Source organism: Jatropha curcas, chromosome 6 (genome assembly GCF_041381405.1).
Source record: "Jatropha curcas cultivar XTBG-Jc1 chromosome 6, XTBG_Jcur_1.0, whole genome shotgun sequence".
In the NCBI taxonomy this organism is placed as follows: Eukaryota; Viridiplantae; Streptophyta; class Magnoliopsida; order Malpighiales; family Euphorbiaceae; genus Jatropha; species Jatropha curcas.
In genome coordinates, this window is record NC_143156.1 from 23,158,240 (window position 1) to 23,175,135 (window position 16,896).

The window sequence follows — 16,896 nt, forward strand, 5'->3', positions numbered from 1 at the left end:
TTACTCAATACTCCTCCAATTTATGATTCCACCTCCCAGGACAAACACATTTCCCAAGGTAGATTTTCGAGATTCCTTATCAAACTGAAAGTTTGAATCTGTGTACTCAACGGGTATAAGATCTCCTGACTGGTATACCAACATATAATCTCTAGTCCTTTTTAAATGCTTGACTATATGTTTAACTGCAGTCTAGTGTTCTCGCCCAAGGTTAGACTGAAACCTGCTAACCATGCCAACAATAAAGCATATATCAGGTCTAGTGTAAAACATTACATACATGAGACTTCCTACTGCCGAAGCATAAGGAACTTCCTTTATGCTCTCTATCTCTTCACGAGTCTTAGGACACTGATCTTTAGATAGAGTGATTCCATGTTTGAAAGGCATAAAACCCTTCTTGGAATCTTGCATGTTGAAACGAGCAAGAATGATATCAATATAAGTGTTTGAGATAAGTGAATCATTCTCTTCTTCCGATCTCGTATAAGCTTGATCCCAAGAATATGAGCAGCTTCTCCCAAATCCTTCTTATCAAACCGCTTAGACAGTGATGCAGAACGGTAATGTGAATGGGTAGACAATTATACTTCCTCAGGAGTTTTGATCAGTATCTTTTGATCTGACGAATAAAATTAGGGAATGAAACTTGCTAAGAAGTTTATTGAATGTGAATTATATTTTAAAAATAATGTGTCCCTCAAAATAACAAAGCAACCTATTTATAGGTTTGGGCTGAAACATAAAACCCTAAAAATAAAACACAAAAATGTAACTGGACACTTCAATAGAAACCAAACTCTAGGGAGCGGCACGGGGGTGCATTCTTAGTCTCGAGCGTGTTTTTGCTCTAAGCTCCAGAGAGAGACACGGGCATGCTGTCAAGAACATGGGCATGTCCCTTCTTCTTAGGCTTGCAGCGTTCCAAGTCTTCCATATATTGAATCGCAAGTTGCTCCACATCAAACAACCAATCTTTGACAGAAGACAACATACCTACATAGTTTCTCATAAGCAAAATATCATCCACATATAATACTAGAAATAGAACCTTTTTACCATTCCATTTCTTATACACACAAGACTCATCATGACACTATTCAAAACCAAAGGTTTTGATCGACTGGTCAAAACAAGTATTCCAAGACCTAGATGTTTGTTTAATACCCTAAATAGACATATTCAATTTACAAAGTAAATTTTTATGGACATTAGATATAAAACCCTCTAGGTGCTTCATATAGATTGATTCATTAAGACTTCCATTTAGGAAAGCTGTCTTGACATCCATTTGCCAAATTTCATAGTCGAAATGAGCTACAATAAATAGAAGAGTTCTAATAGCTTAAGCATGCCTACTGGCGAAAAGGTTTCCTCATAATTGATCCCATCTTTCGAAGTATACCCTTTCGCAATAAGCCTTGCCTTATAAGTTTGCACTTTATCGTCTACACCCCTCTTTTTCTTATAGATCCACTTCCATCTGATGGGTTTAAACCCTTGAGGTGGTTTTATAAGTTCTCAGACTTGATTAAAGTACATGAAATCCATCTCAGATTTCATAGCTACAAGTCAGTTATCGGCATCTTTATCTTATAGTGCATCATCGTAACATACTGGTTTAATACTCACTTCTTTAGGGACCCTTCCAAAAGCTTCTCCTAGACGTGTTAACTGAACCGATGGTCGTTTAATTCTTCCACTACGATGAGGTACTACCAGATCAGTGACACCATCTTCTTGCTCTAGTCATAAAGCCGATAAGTTTATGACTGGTGCAACAGAATCCTGGTCAAGTTCTGGAGCCTCCTCAATATTTTCTTCAATACCGGTAGATAATGAAATGTTAATGGATTCCACATGTTGTGTATGTAAATTAGCATCACTCCCACTATTTTGGGGTTGTAATGGTAAATCTAGAACTGTGTGTTGATTAGACTAGGTACTGGCATTTCTCCCACTATGATGAGGTAATGGTATGTTAGCACCGACTGTGAATGGTTCAGGTTCATGTTTTTTTTGAAATGTGTTAGTAGGTATGGTATCCCCTCTCAATTCTCACAAGGCTAATTGGATTTTGGGAATATGGTTTAGAATATAGTCCTCCTCGAGATAATGTGCAATGGTGCTAACAATGGTCTTTTTATCTTTAGAACTATAAAATAAACCACCTTTTGTTCCTTTTGGATATCCAATAAAGTAACACAAGTCTGTTTTTGATTCCAACTTATCTGCTTTCCCTTTTAGCATATGGGTAGGCAACCCACATCCGAACATGTCTTAGACTAGGCTTACGCCCAATGCATAGTTCTGTAAGAGTCAAAGGCACTAACTTGGAACTAAATTCAAAATATATGTTGTTGTTTCAATTGCATGTCCCTAGAAAGAAAGTGGCAAATATGAATAACTCATTGTTGATCTAACCATTTCCATAAGCATCCATTTCTCCTTTCTGCTACACCATTCTGTTGTGGCATACCAGGTGCAGACAATTGTGAAGTAATTCCTTGTTCTAATAAATAAGCAATGAATTCCCTAGAGAGGTATTCGCCACCACGGTCAAACCGTAGTAACTTGATATATTTTCTATGCCACTCCTCCGTTTCTGCCTTAAATTCTTTGAATTTTTCAAAGCATTCAGACTTACGATGCAACAAGTAAATAGACCCATACCTTGAGTAGTAATCTGTGAAAGTCACAAAATACTCAACCGCCCCTAGCTTGGACACTCATTGGGCCACACAAATCAAAATGAATTAATTCAAAAACATCATTAGCCCTATTACCCTTTAATGTCACGGTGCCTGAACATTGTAGCCTTTGACACCCTTGTGGCGCTTAGACTTTGCCTATAATCTAGGCCAGCTGTGTATATTCAGAGGGTCTTTGCATAATATCCGACTGTAGGACTCATCTTGTAATATATATATATAAGGGTCTCGCACAATCGTGTATGAGCTCAAGGCCTTAGAGCAACTCGGGCAGCATAGAACTACCTATACCGAAACCTTCACTTGCTCAGAGATGCGCATTATAGGCCTTCGATCCTATAGTGTCTATAGAGCTCCTTCTCTATAGAGACATCAGTCCCTCTTGATAGAAGATGATGCCTGCATCCTAGCTCACTAGGGATCGATCCCGCGTACCAGTCCCAGGGCGATGGAGAGCATTATGCCCGGGTCTCCCCTCTCATATTCTTGGTCCAAATACCATCCAACATGTTATTCTCGTCTCCAATAGCCTTACTTTGTCCATAAGGTCACCATGTATGGTACCATGGGTAGGTGAAAAGGCCTCTTAGTTATTTTACCTTCTAGACATGATTCACAGGTTGGTAATGCCTCCACTTTCAATCAGCTCAAGGGTCCATCCTTAACCAACCTAGAAATTCTGTCTAAATTAATATGACCAAGCCTTAAATGGCAAAGATATGTATGATTAAATTCAATAGGACATTTTCTCTTTAATGGTACAACAATATCAAATTTATTTATTTCAGAATTATTAAGTTGCAATTCAAGTGATACTTTAGAATAAATAGATCATCAATCAATGAGCTAGAACAAATCATTTATTTTCTAAATTTAATAATGACAGAATCATCATAAAATTCATTAAAACAAACTGAATAACCGTTCTTACTCAAACTAGAAATAGAAATTAAATTCCTTCTAATTGAAGGAACACACAAAACATCCCTTAAAATTAATGTTCTATTATTCTTAAAACTAAGGGTAACATTCCCTACAGCTAAAATTGCAACTTTAGTGCCATCTCCCAAAAAGATGCTGACTTCTCCTTTACTTAGTTGGCGTGTTACCTGAAACCCCTGCAAAGAATTGCAGACATGATTTGTGGCTTTTGAGTCTACACACAATTGGAGTGTAGTCAATACCGAGAATTATTATCCTGAGTATATAAATTCCTTTGCCCAATTCACTGAGAATTATTATCCCGATAAATGAAACTCACTTTTTAATGAATTAAAGCACAAAGCAATGTATATTTGATCATATTAATTAAATCAAGATTAAGAACATAAATCTTATTTTTAATGTCCTAGAGAATATGCTTTAATAGTCAGTATAAAACAATCATGCTCTACTTGATCCAGTTAGATACATACAAAATGTACAAACACCATTATTATAAAATACGCTGAAAATTTTATTCATTTAATGTCAATTTCCAATTAAATACATAAAAATAATTGCTTAAAGAAATAACACTAAAAACATACTATTAACATTTGCATGGTTAATAGTATTTCTCTATCAAAAACAAGTCTTGTTTAATCTCTACTGCTTTTTTTTTTTTTTTTAATGTAACAACTATTACATTTTTTACAAGGACGTAATTCAATCCTATCCATGGAGGCAAGATGGTTTCTTATAAGGTCTATAAAACTACTAGCCCTTAAAAAATATACTGAAACTAAATTTATTCTTATATAGATCAACTTCTATTCACTATGTTAACATGACGAGTAAACAAAATAGAGAGTAGATATTAGTAAAGAAGCTCAATGAATTGTACCAGAAGCACACCTTTCATTGATGAGTTTTTGTTGGTTGTGGTGTAGGAATTGATTATCGAGATAGTAATGGTGGACGAGTGACGGTATTTGAAATAGGAGATGAACTTAAGCATTTGTTGGGTGAGATGGGAGAAGGAAGAGAAGGGCTTGGTATATCGATTGGTTGTGTGCAAGGTCCAAGAATGTTGGCTTCTAGTGATTGTGGTGGGATAAGGATAGGGGGGGCAATAGGTACTTGGGATTGAGGGGTTGTGATCATGGAACCTAGATCTTTAGTTGCCAAATGGTCATCACTACAGACAAATGGAAAATCCTACTCATAAAACAAAACATGTTGTGAGATAAAAATCTTACCAGTAGAAAGTTCCAAGCAGTGAAAACCTTTATGAAGCTTGCTATAACCAAGAAAAATACATTTGACCTTGGAGACAATTTTCTTTTGGCATATGGCTTAAGCCACGGGTAACAAAGACACCAAAAACATGTAATTCCTGATAATTTGGTTTATGGCCAAATAAAATTTCATATGGAATTTTTGTCACATTATGTTTGGAGGGAACTCTATTAATTGTATAAACACTTGTTACAAAAGCATAGGTCCAGTATATTGGTGGTATTACAACATGATGTAGTAATGCTGGATTTGTCTCTATAATGTGGCGGTGCTTTCTTTTAGCACAACCATTTTGTTCCGGTATGCAGACAAGATACTTGCTGGGCAATGTACCATTTTCAAGTAAATAAGGTGCTAAAGCTTGAAACTCTCCTCCCCTATCTGCTTGGAAACTTTTTATTGGTAAGTTGAAGAATTTTTCAACGATTGCACGAAACTTAATAGAAACATTCAACACATCAGACTTATTCTTAATAAGGTAAATCTACGAAAATTTGCTAAAATGATCAAAAACGAAAACATAAATAAACGATAACCATCAATAGAGGGTACAAGTGATAGCCCCCAAACATCTAAATAAATGAGTTCTTATGGTTGATCAACACTTGAAAATGACTCTGAAAAAGGTAACTTAACTTATGCATCTTTCCTAAGCGACAAGTATGGCATGAATATTTAGTAAAAGAAGAACAACAAATTTTATTAAGATGGAGAACTTTGCTAACAGTCCTAGAATTTGCATGACCGAGCCTTTGATGCTATGTTTGGAATGTGACAAGATTGGCTTCTGGAGGAACCATACAAATGACTTGCAAAGGAATATTGTAGAGTCCATCGCTACTCTGGCCTTGGAACAAAACTAGTCTTGTGGGGATATCCTTCACATCAATAGTCAGGAAAAAACTCCACAGAACCATTATTTTATTTAGTAAAAGCATTAACAGAAATAAGATTACGATGTATGTCAAGAGAAAGTAATACATTGTGGAGAGAGAAAGAGTGATTATGAACACAAACTGAAGAATAACCAACATTAGAGATAGGAATAGTGTTACCATTTCTGACGACTATTTCATCAGTTCCTGGATACGACATTTTAGTCACAAGATTTTCAACATCCACAGTGAGATGATAATTAGCATCAGAATCTGTGGTTCATTGTTGGGCAAAAGAATTTGCAGTAATAGTATAATTGGAGGTGGGATGAGGATTGGAGGTGGTACAAGGGGATAGACATTATATAAGAATATGTCTTTACCATTGCAGTTATGACAAACAAGAAGTGGATTGCCGAGTTTGAGAAGAGTATTGAAAAGATTAGCAACTACAACCTCTTCCAGATCTGTCTCCTCGCTGGGACATTGATTTGTTAACAAAATGGGTAGTTGGATTAATACATGAGGCAACAGTTAAATTTTCAGTTTTTAATAATGCTTCTTCACTAAGTAACATAGCATACAGATCATCATAAGATATCAGTGCATTTCGACCTTCATTAGCTCTTATAAAGGACGATATGAGGAATCAAGGTCCGTATGTGATAATTTCCACATGTGAGTTTTATAGGAAGAAATTGATTGACATTTGGAAAAGTTAAAGAGGTTAAGGAGGAAGAAGAGGTTGTTACCAAGGCTTGCGATGTCCATATTTTTAGAGAAGGTTGTGAGGCCAAATGGCTCTGACACCATAAAGAAACTCAATGAATTATACCACAAGCACATCTTATATATATATATATATATATATATATATATATATATATATATATATATACATGAGTCTCTTACATGATATACATTAGCACAAGTCAAAGATAAGTGTTGCACAGCTAATTTACAAGATAATAACATCCTAACAATATGATAAAGTCTGTCAATTTGATTTAAAACGTTGATGTTTCACACTCACAACTTGAAAAATAAACTCCAATATTAATAAGTCAATAGTATTGCCAAAGCTCATTGAAAATATATTATCATAGTTAGTAATGGCTTTTAAGACTTGGACCATCCCCACCGGTTCAACCTATAAAATCGAAAATCAGAAGCCAGACCAAGTCAGTTCACTTTTGGAACTCTTTTCACTGAGAACCATTAAAATGATTCAACCAAATCAATAACCTATGAACGGGTTAATTAGTTTGAATGGGTTTGAACTTAGTTTTCAATTGGTAAAGAAAAATTTTCCAAATGCTTTTTGTGCATATTGAACCTACGACCTAAAAATGCACTGCTAAGGTATTACCTACTAATGCATGTACACTGTTGTATTTTTTTTTTTTTTTTTAAGAAACATTGTTGTATTAAATTAATTAAATAAATTATTTGTTTAAATATTTTATAATAGCTACATTTTCTCTCAACAATTGTATTACTTCTTATTCAACATTTACATCGCTATAATTATAATTAATGCAATAAGTTTCTTTTTTTTCTTGTAGAATTTTATTTTTCTCAAATTAAATATTATCTTATTTATAAAAATAATTTTATTCAACACTCTCACCTTTTTTTATAATATTTAATATATTTTTATTAAATTTAGTACTAATGAAATAATATTGAAAATCACTCGAGTATTATTATTTTCTCATTGTAATCACTCTAACATTATGAACATAGAAATAATAATTGTTGTCTTAAAGTTATTTATTTTATTTTAAATTTGCGATTGTTTGCTAAAACTATTATTATACTGAAATTTAATTCTTCTAATATTTTAATAAATTTTACTAAGTTCATTTATTTTAATTCACAGAATATGATTTTTAATTTAAATTATTAATTTTAAATTATTTTATATAATATTTAATATATATTTAATTAAATTATGTTCAATCACACGCTATAAATTAGGGATTTATATTAGACTAAACATAATTAAATTATATTTCAATTACATCTAAAATTTTCATGCACTGGATTACTAAAAATTTTTGAACTAAATCAATTTAACTCCATTGCCAAAAAGATATTGAATCTTGATGTTGCTCTATGAGAGATGTATTATCTTGCTCTATAACCCTAACATTAATGGTCTACCTCCAATTTGACTGCATAGACCTGATACTTTGTGTGAAATTTAATTCATTGATTAATAAAAATAATAATAAATATAATAGCATTTGGTAAAATTAAATGTGCTCCATGAATCAATGGGTGTTGGCAATAGTAATTAGGCACTCTTCTCCCTTGAGTGAGATTGAGGATTCCATCCCCTTGAATGAAATAAATATTTATTGAAAGCACTTTACCCTTAGAAGGCCTCTCTTGAGAGATTTAGTCTAACCCGGCATTGAAAATCATCTGACTGTAGACTCATAAACTTCAATCACATATGTACATAGACAAAAGCAGGAAAATTCAAAAAGCACAAAATTACAGTAGTGATAAAGTTCCATTTATGGAAAGAGTAACTTACAGAATGGAGTATGAAACTAAGCTGTAGGCATCATTATCCGATTTGCAATTTGATTTCGGATTGTCAATCTGTGCAAGGAACAACGATTTATTAACACTATTGCTTGCAATTTTTTCATGAAGTCTTTCAAAGTATGATTCCCTCAGTCCATTCTCCCTAGCAATATCAGAACGTACCCAACCGGAACGGTTTCCTTGTGCACCAGTGACTATTACAGTAGTGTCATCAGTAGCAAAATTAGCTAAAGCAATCATTGCTTCCGGCTCAGTAGCTGATGAGGCATCCACCACAAAAATGTGACTAAAATGACCAGCCATGATGCCTTTATTGTGCAGCCGAAAGCTACTTACATAAGTAGACACTATTACTCTGAATTTTTGGAGTTCTTGAAGTGGAGGACAAGCAAAGCATTCACCTTTTAAAACACATGAAGGGAGAATGTCAAGAGGTACGCCATCTATCTCCCGAAAAGCAGCATTTCCTCGAAATATATCCGATTCAGGAATGTACTTCTTCAAGCTTCTTGTTAGCAAATCACATGTGCTGTTGATAGGTGCACATACAAGAATCCGATGATCTCGAGACTTTTTATAAATTTGAAGCATTGCTTCTTGGATAACCAATCCGGTTCTTGATAATGCTTTAGGCTCATTCCGTTTTTCTTTAGTTACACAAAGTGGACCTTCAATAAGATAAGGTGGCGAACCATGGAATTTTATGATCTGTTGAACTGCTGACATTTGATCTGTATCAAGTTTATAATTAAAATAGGAAGGAGATGAGGCAGAAATGAGCCTTCTGGAGCGAAAACTAGGGAAAGTGAAACTTTCAAATGTAGGATGCGAAGCAGCTTCAATTGCTTGATGTCCCCTTTTTAAACAAACTCTGTTAAATGAGAAGCTAACATCATATTTGCGAGACGAATAATGTTGAGAATGAAAACCTTTACCAAATTCAACTAATACAGTAGTGCTTTTCACCACTCGATAGATTATACCCTGATTTGCATTTGAAAAATAATTATGATTGTGGATAAAATCAATTTATGAGATTGAAATACTTTTTCATAACATAACCCGATGGAAGTTCATGACACTGACCTGAAATGGCTCAATATTACTTCCTGAAGGTTTTGCAAAGACAAAGTCCCTTGATAAAAGAAATGGCCGTTTCTCACGTGCCGCATCAATCTTAAATTCCACAAATATTCTATCATCCTTATCATCACTGTCTGTGAAGTATGACCATTTAATTGTAGCTTCTTGCAACTTTAAAGTGATGCCCAACAATTTGAACTTACTCCATTGCTGATTCCAACAAGAGACACACTAATTTCAACTCCAATACAAAGGAGTAATTAAATTTACAATATCAAATTACTGAACCATAAGCACATTGAAACCAGAAAGTAGTTTTCATACATCAAATAGAAAAAATATAATACTGTAAAATTCAGAGAACTTGCAGATCACATGCAGCACAGACTGGTTCCAAAAACGAATTATTTATACACAATTCTATCTACCAAAAATGTGATTACATTTTCTCTTTTGTGCATGTGTTTTGCTCTTCTTTTTTTTTTTTTTTTTTTTTTAAAAAAAAAAAAAAGGGAAGAAAGAAAGGCCTTGTACATATGGAACCAATTGACTTGAATTGTTTCCAACCATGTCATAAAAGTACAATACAGCTATTGCATTTAATAATACGTCTAAACATGACAAAGGAAAGTTATTACACCGTTTGCTAAACATTTTACCAGCATTTGAAGAGGAAAAACAAAAATCTACTTATTAAAAAAAAGCATTGCAAATGATCAATCATCGACCAAAGTTTCAATAATTCTTATGTCATTCTATTGACAAGAAATCTAGAATCTATCATTATCACTAGTCTTCCCTTAATGTGGTGATGCTATTATCATGCCCTCAGGACTTCATCCTTTTTCTGCAAGTTGTGGAATTAGAATATTGTATTTAGACAGCACCGGTTGTCTTATGACAGTCAACCAATAAATATTTATCATCTAAAATGAAAGCAGTGCACAATTAAGTATAATGGCAGCTTGTCTGTCATATCATGAAATCCTTGAAGTTTACCATATGCTTGCATGTAATGAGCAATCATTGTGAACAAAATACACAAAAGTTCAACAATATTTTCAAGCATATATTTTTTCTAGATGACTTAAGAATATGTTGTAAATTTCCTACCTATATGTTTATATGACAATTCAGACATTATTACACTTAACAAAATTTATGACTGTATCAGATGATATCCATTTGATGTTATTTGACTTCTAGACCATTCAAATCAATGAAATCGAAAAAAAAAAAAAAAAAAAAAAAAAAAAAAAAAAAAAAAAAAAAAAAAAAAAAAAAAAAAAGATACCATGTTTGATATAATTTGGTATTAAATATAGAGAATTTAATCAGTTCAATAAATTCTGCAAATGAAGAGCCTGCAGTTGCATAATGTTTTATGATTTATAGAATTTGAGTCTGAGATGACTCCATTGACCAAAAACTCTACTCTCACACCTGTTGGATTAAGAATCAGCAAACTCCATTTAAATCGTGGCATTGCTACTACAAACCAAAAAAAGATCTTATGTTTCTAGGCCCCAAAGGGCCTAACAATAATACGACAAAGTCAATACAACTCTTACTTCAATTTGGATGATATCTGTCCATATCTCCATTTGAGTAGCCCTTCTGGAAGTGATCCTCAAATTCTTTTGAAGGCTCAATTTAAAGCAATTTCATAGCATGTCTTTGAATACACATAGATACTTTTCTTATTAACTAGATTATTAATGAAGGCACCCAAGACGTTATCCAAGTAATTATTACCTCAATATAAAAGTCCTCTGCATATAGAAGAGCAGCAAAATAGTCCTTGTATGTTGAGACACACAATGGCCTTTTCAAAACTCCAGGTACTTTGTCTTTCTTGATCAAGTCTTGTATATCCTTAGGAATCGCATAAATAGGTAATGCATCCTTTTGAACCCATATGTAGTTTGCTTTTGAATGCTCATTTGTGCCATTTGGGGAAGTTGGAGCCAGAGTTGACTTAAAAGATGCAGGGGTTACAGAGGATGATGTAGATTGCTTTGAGGACGAAAGAGGTACTTTACTTGAGAATGTAAAAGGTTTAGAAGACAGTGGAGATGGCTCAGAGTGTGATGTTTGAAATTTTAGGATAGGTGATGTATTCTTTTCAACCTGTTTGTTGGCGGCTTTTGTCTGTTGATTGGTCACATTTGAGAAAGCCGGAGTCAAAGTTAGTTTAAAAGATGGTGGGTGCTTAAAGGATGATGGAGAAGACTCCGAGGAAGATAGTGATGCTTTAGGAATAGGTTTAGAAGATGGTGATACTTTAGCTTCTTTAGTGCAAGGTTTTGATGAAGTTGATGGTGCAAAAGATAATGTTTTAGAAGAAGATAAGTGTGATGTTAGTGATTGATTTTGGTTAGAAGAAGATTTTGGCGGTTCAGATCTCGACAGAGTTGGACTTGAAGAATATGTGAGTTTAGTAGATGAAGGTTGTTGTAGCATAGAGGAAGATGTGTGTGGACTATATGAAGATATAGGTTCATATTTTGCATAAATACTTGAAGCACTATGCACATCATCAATTCTTTTTACTGTCTCAACATATGTTGGTTCAAAGTTTGTCGGATTACTTGACCTTGAACCGAATCCTACCCTATATATATTAGGAGTAATTGTTTCACCTGAATTATTTCCATATAATGTTTCATATTCATATTCATCTCCACGATCCTCAACACAACAAAGAATACACCTCAAGATTTCAAGAAACACAGACATGTTATCCTGCAACCAAAATATGCACAGGTACTTAAAAACCTCTTTCAGTTCCTGAGAAGTAATTAATTTGACCATTTTTTTCATAGATTTGAAAATCTTAACTCCACAAAGCCAAATAATTCAATAATAAACCAATATATGTTATTTCTAATGAGTAGATTATCAAGCATGGAGAGGCAATCAAAAGAAGCTTAGCTCAAAAACTCAATCTATCATGTTAAAATCAAGGATTATTTGCTTCATGTTGAGTACTGAACCAAAAAACTGGCACCTGAGATTACAAATAAAAGTTTGATGATTAAATAGGATTTTGCAAATTCTCTTGAGCTGCATATATTTATTAGTTATTGATTGAGAAATTTACAAGAATTTACACCAGTTTTGGTAAAGTTGAGGAAACCCTCTCCCAGTCTACAGTTGCTGGATTTCAAGAATTTGAGATGATAAAGGATAGTGGAAACTAAAAAGGAAAGAATTCTTCATACATAAAATAAAAAATCAATTTAAAAATGTTTTAATCATTACCTCAGAAACCCATTTTGTACTCATTTTGTTTCTGATTCATATCTTTTTTTTTTTAACAAAAAAAAAAAAAAAACTTTCCCTTCCAAGAATACCATTACATAGAAAAGAAAAGAAGAAAAAAAAGAGGAAATAACTTACTGATCATAACATGAAATTGAACCAGATGAACTGCTTGGATATTTTGAGAGAAAAGATAACTGTTATACGGACAAGAAAAAGAATCTATCAGAAAATAAGATCAAAGAAAGAACTTTGACTTACCCTAAGCAAAGACTGGGCAGTATGCGACTCAAGTGGCGAAAAGAGAAGACTGAATACCAAAAACTGTTTTGAAACAAGGCCAACTGGTGTAGCCAGATTGGATTTGGTGTAGTGGTTAAGGTATAAAAATGATTTTTAAAAGGTTATGCACTTTGTTTTTGAGCTTTACCTTTTCTTTTTTATAAATTTTCTAATTTTTGTAAATATTTTTCCCTTTTTCCAGCATTTTATTTTCATTGGATAAATGAATAATCCTTCTAAATGTTTTCGAATAATAATTAATTATATATATTTAATAATCATTTATAATTGTTTCTTTAAGTTGCAAGCAAGACGACAAAAATTTACTGAATCTGGATACAAGCTTTCGTTTTTTTTTTTTTTTTTTTTAGGATTAAATTGTTTCTATTGTTGTTTCATAAAAATATAATTTCGTAATTATGGTAAATTGTGATCAATTAAATTTGATATATATATATATATATATATATATATATATATATATATATATATATATATCTTTTTTGTTTTATTGTAAATTTTTATATATATTTAACAACATTGTTTTATTGTGAATCTGAAAGGTTAGTTTCTCAATTCAGTTTATTTTCGTTTTCTTATGTTAATGGAGTGCATGACAAACGGGCTACAAAGTATGGGTGAAAGAATGTCCCCCATCTATTGCAGTGTCTGATAAGTTGGCTATTGCTTTATAAGATTAGTAGTTTCATTCTTTACAAAATTTATATACATATAATAAAATTATTTTTTTTATTAATATTTCACAAATTAGTTTACTATTATATTTATAAACATTTCTCAAATTATCCTTCATTTATATTTGAAAAAGTAAGTTTGTAAGATTTTAAAAATTAACAAATTAATTGAAAGATTACTTTAAACAAATTTATTAATTGTGTTTTTATATATTACTAGTGTTAGAATGAAAGGATGAAATAATTTTTATAACTTCAACACAAACACAATACAAAAAAATTAAACGGTTAACATGAACACGACACGTTTAACCCTCTTAATATCATAAACAGGCTAAGTGGGTCGTGTTGATCCATATATAACTCGTGTAACCTGCTTAATATCATAAATAGGTTAAGTGGATATGTTGACCTATATATAATTCACTTAACCTGCTTATTGTATTTTTTAACTTTTAACCTATTTAACTCCAGTCATATTTAAAAATAAATTTTCACACGTAAAATGCATAAATTCTTCAAGACTCATAATTAAAATAAAAAAGTAATACAACAATAAAATTTGAATAGTTTTTAGTTGGAGTATTTATATCTAACACTAAAATTATCTTTTTACTCTTAAATAAACGGGTTACTTGCCTAACCCGTGTGTCAACCTGCGACACAGCGCATTTATATTCGTGTCATAAATGGATGACTCGTTTATGAAACAAACTCGTTTAACTTCAACCATAATCCATTTTATTGGGCGTGTTAGGCGAATCGTGTTCTCGTGTCGTGACCCATTTTGACAACCCTAGTATGACTTGCATAAAAAAATACACGCACACGATTAATGTATTTTTCAATAGTGATAATAATTTTGAGAGTTTAACTAATTATATTGAGATAAGAAATTAAATATTTTTTATTTTATGTTTATGATTTATTATAAATGATTGTTTATTTGTTTGAAATATTAATATATTATACTTATTTAGTGTAGTGTGTCCTAAGCGTGTGGATCTCCTACTTTTTAAAAATTGTTGAATCCCGTACGTTCCCTTACCGCGTGATAAAGTATTTTTTTAATTTATTTTTGTATCTTTTTTTTATTAATGAATAATCAGAAAAAAAAAATAAGATGGGACTAAATTTTTTTTTTTTGAAAAATCTTTGTTACTTATTTTTTTTTTGGATATAAAAGAAAAATAAAATTAATTTTTCTCTACAAATTTATTTATATAGTTTTTTTATTTTCCTTCTAATTTGGAGAGAAAATTATCGGAATTCTTTTCCCTTTTATTCCTTTCTTATTTTCAAAAAAAAAAATAGTTTTTTCTTATTAATATTAATTTAGTTTTTTCCCTCCTATATGATATTATCTGAAAATATAATTACTTTTTTCCCTTATAATCCGCACGACGTGCATGATAATATTCAAATATGAAATAGTATTTTATAACATTATTAAAAAATAGTAAGATTATACAATAACATGATAAATTGTATCTTATTGAGATATACTGAAAAGTTGTTATGCTAAGATACGTTTTTTTAAGTATCGTGCGAAACTTTTCATAAGGTATGCAATAGCAAAAGTCATATATGGTATGAGTTATATAAAAATATCATACACCCTATTAATATATTTTGCAATAATGATAATAATTTTGAGAATTTAACTAATTATATTGAAATAATAAATTAAGTATTTTTTTATTTTATGCTTATGATTTATTATAAATGATTATTTATTTATTTGAAATATTAATATATTACTTATTTTGTGTAGTGTGTCTTAAGCAAATGTATGTCATACTTTTTAAAAATTATTATATCTATACGTTCCCATATTTCATGTCTCGTGTCCGTGTAACCTAACTCCTGATATATGAGACTACTCCTTACATTAAACTAATCAACCAAGATTTTTTTTGTTACCAATAAAAATAAAGTTTTTTTTTTTAATTTGCTTTTGTGTCATTGAAATAAGAAATTAAGTATTTTTTAGTTTATGTTTATATTTATTATAAGTGATTGTTTATTTATTTAAAATATTAATATATTACTTATTTAGTGTACTATGTCCTAAGCGTGTGGATGTCCTACCTTTTTTAAAAATTGTCGTATCTCGTTTCTATATATGCAATATAGCTTCTGGTATATGAGACTACTCTATACACCAAGCTAATTAACTAAGATTTTTTTATTACCAATTATAAAAAATGAAGTGTTTTTTTAATTTATTTTTTATAGCTGAAATAAGAAATGAAAATTTTTTTTTATTTTGTGTTTATAATTTATTATACATGATTGTATATTTATTTGAAATATTAATGTATTACTTATTTAGTATACTGTATTCTAAGCGTGCGGATGTTCTACCTTTTTTTAAAAATTATCTTATCTCGTACGTTCTTGTATCTTATGTCCTGTGTTTGTGCAACCCAGTTCCTGGTATATGAGATTACTCCATACACAAAGCTAATCAACTAAGATTTTTTTATTACCAATAAAAATGAAGTGTTTTTTTTTTTAATTTGCTTTTATGTCATTAAAATAAGAAATTTTATTTTATTTTATGTTTATTATAAATGATTGTTTATTTATTTAAAATATTAATGTATTATTTATTTAGTATAGTGTGTTTTAAGCGAGTGAATGTCCTATCTTTTTTCAAAATTATTATATCCCGTGCATTTCGTATCTCATGTCCCGTTTCCGTTCAACTCAGCTTCTAGTATATGAGACTACTCCATACACCAAGCTAATCAGCCAAGGTTTTTTATTTACTACCAATAAAAATGAAGTGTTTTTAAATATTTTTTGTGTCATTGAAATAAGAAATTAAGTTTTTTTTATTTTATGTTTATAATTTATTATAAATTGCTGTTTATTTATTTGAAATATTAATGTATTACTTATTAGTAGAGTGTGTCCTGAGCGTGTGGATGTTCTACTTTTTTAAAAATTATCGTATCCCTTACGTTCCAATATATATTTTTTAAATTGCTTATATATTATTTATTTAATAGTAATATATTATTTATTTAATAGTAATGTGTTATTTATTCACAGTTTTTTTGAGCGTGTGGATTACTTATTAATTGTTTTGTAAGAAAAAATAAATTTATATTAATATATTAAATACTAGAGATAAATCTTTTTTATAGATATTATTTTGATAGAGGAATTATCTGAAATATAAAACAACTGATCTTTCTA

At 31.1% G+C, this 16,896-nt stretch overlaps 2 protein-coding genes across 5 annotated transcripts; both read right to left on the reverse strand.

Annotated features, from left to right (window-relative positions):
• On the reverse strand, window positions 1-414 carry LOC149495744 (secreted RxLR effector protein 161-like). Its single transcript, XM_089723245.1, has 2 exons — window positions 232-414; window positions 1-129 (listed from the first exon to the last, which is right to left on the reverse strand). The coding sequence occupies exons 1-2, from the start codon at window positions 412-414 to the stop codon at window positions 1-3; spliced, it is 312 nt and encodes a 103-aa protein (XP_089579371.1).
• A 7,811-nt stretch (window positions 415-8,225) lies between these two features.
• LOC105634697 (putative RNA helicase SDE3) lies at window positions 8,226-13,129 on the reverse strand. 4 transcript variants are annotated; one of them, XM_089723307.1, is made up of 5 exons: window positions 13,031-13,110; window positions 12,851-12,909; window positions 11,204-12,193; window positions 9,452-9,658; window positions 8,226-9,349 (listed from the first exon to the last, which is right to left on the reverse strand). In XM_089723307.1, exons 3-5 carry the CDS (start codon window positions 12,185-12,187, stop codon window positions 8,348-8,350), a joined length of 2,193 nt encoding a protein of 730 aa, XP_089579433.1. In that variant the 5' UTR covers window positions 12,188-12,193; window positions 12,851-12,909; window positions 13,031-13,110; the 3' UTR covers window positions 8,226-8,347. The 4 variants fall into 4 exon arrangements, with proteins under 4 accessions (XP_089579433.1, XP_089579435.1, XP_089579434.1 ...); XM_089723309.1 differs by having other exon boundaries at window positions 12,851-12,880; window positions 12,974-13,094; XM_089723308.1 differs by lacking the exon at window positions 12,851-12,909 and having other exon boundaries at window positions 12,974-13,129.
• Window positions 13,130-16,896: the final 3,767 nt, after the last annotated feature.

Excerpts from the sequence above, each read along its gene's own strand:
- LOC149495744 (XM_089723245.1), bottom strand. The coding sequence starts at position 414 with ATGCAAGATTCCAAGAAGGGTTTTATGCCTTTCAAACATGGAATCACT. Across the intron at positions 130-231 it reads TATGCTTTATTGTTGGCATG|TCAGGAGATCTTATACCCGT; the intron begins GTTAGCAGGTTT and ends TTGGTATACCAG.
- LOC105634697 (XM_089723308.1), bottom strand. The coding sequence starts at position 12,187 with ATGTCTGTGTTTCTTGAAATCTTGAGGTGTATTCTTTGTTGTGTTGAG. Across the intron at positions 9,659-11,203 it reads CAGAGGACTTTTATATTGAG|CAATGGAGTAAGTTCAAATT; the intron begins GTAATAATTACT and ends TGTTGGAATCAG. Across the intron at positions 9,350-9,451 it reads GTAATATTGAGCCATTTCAG|GGTATAATCTATCGAGTGGT; the intron begins GTCAGTGTCATG and ends AATGCAAATCAG.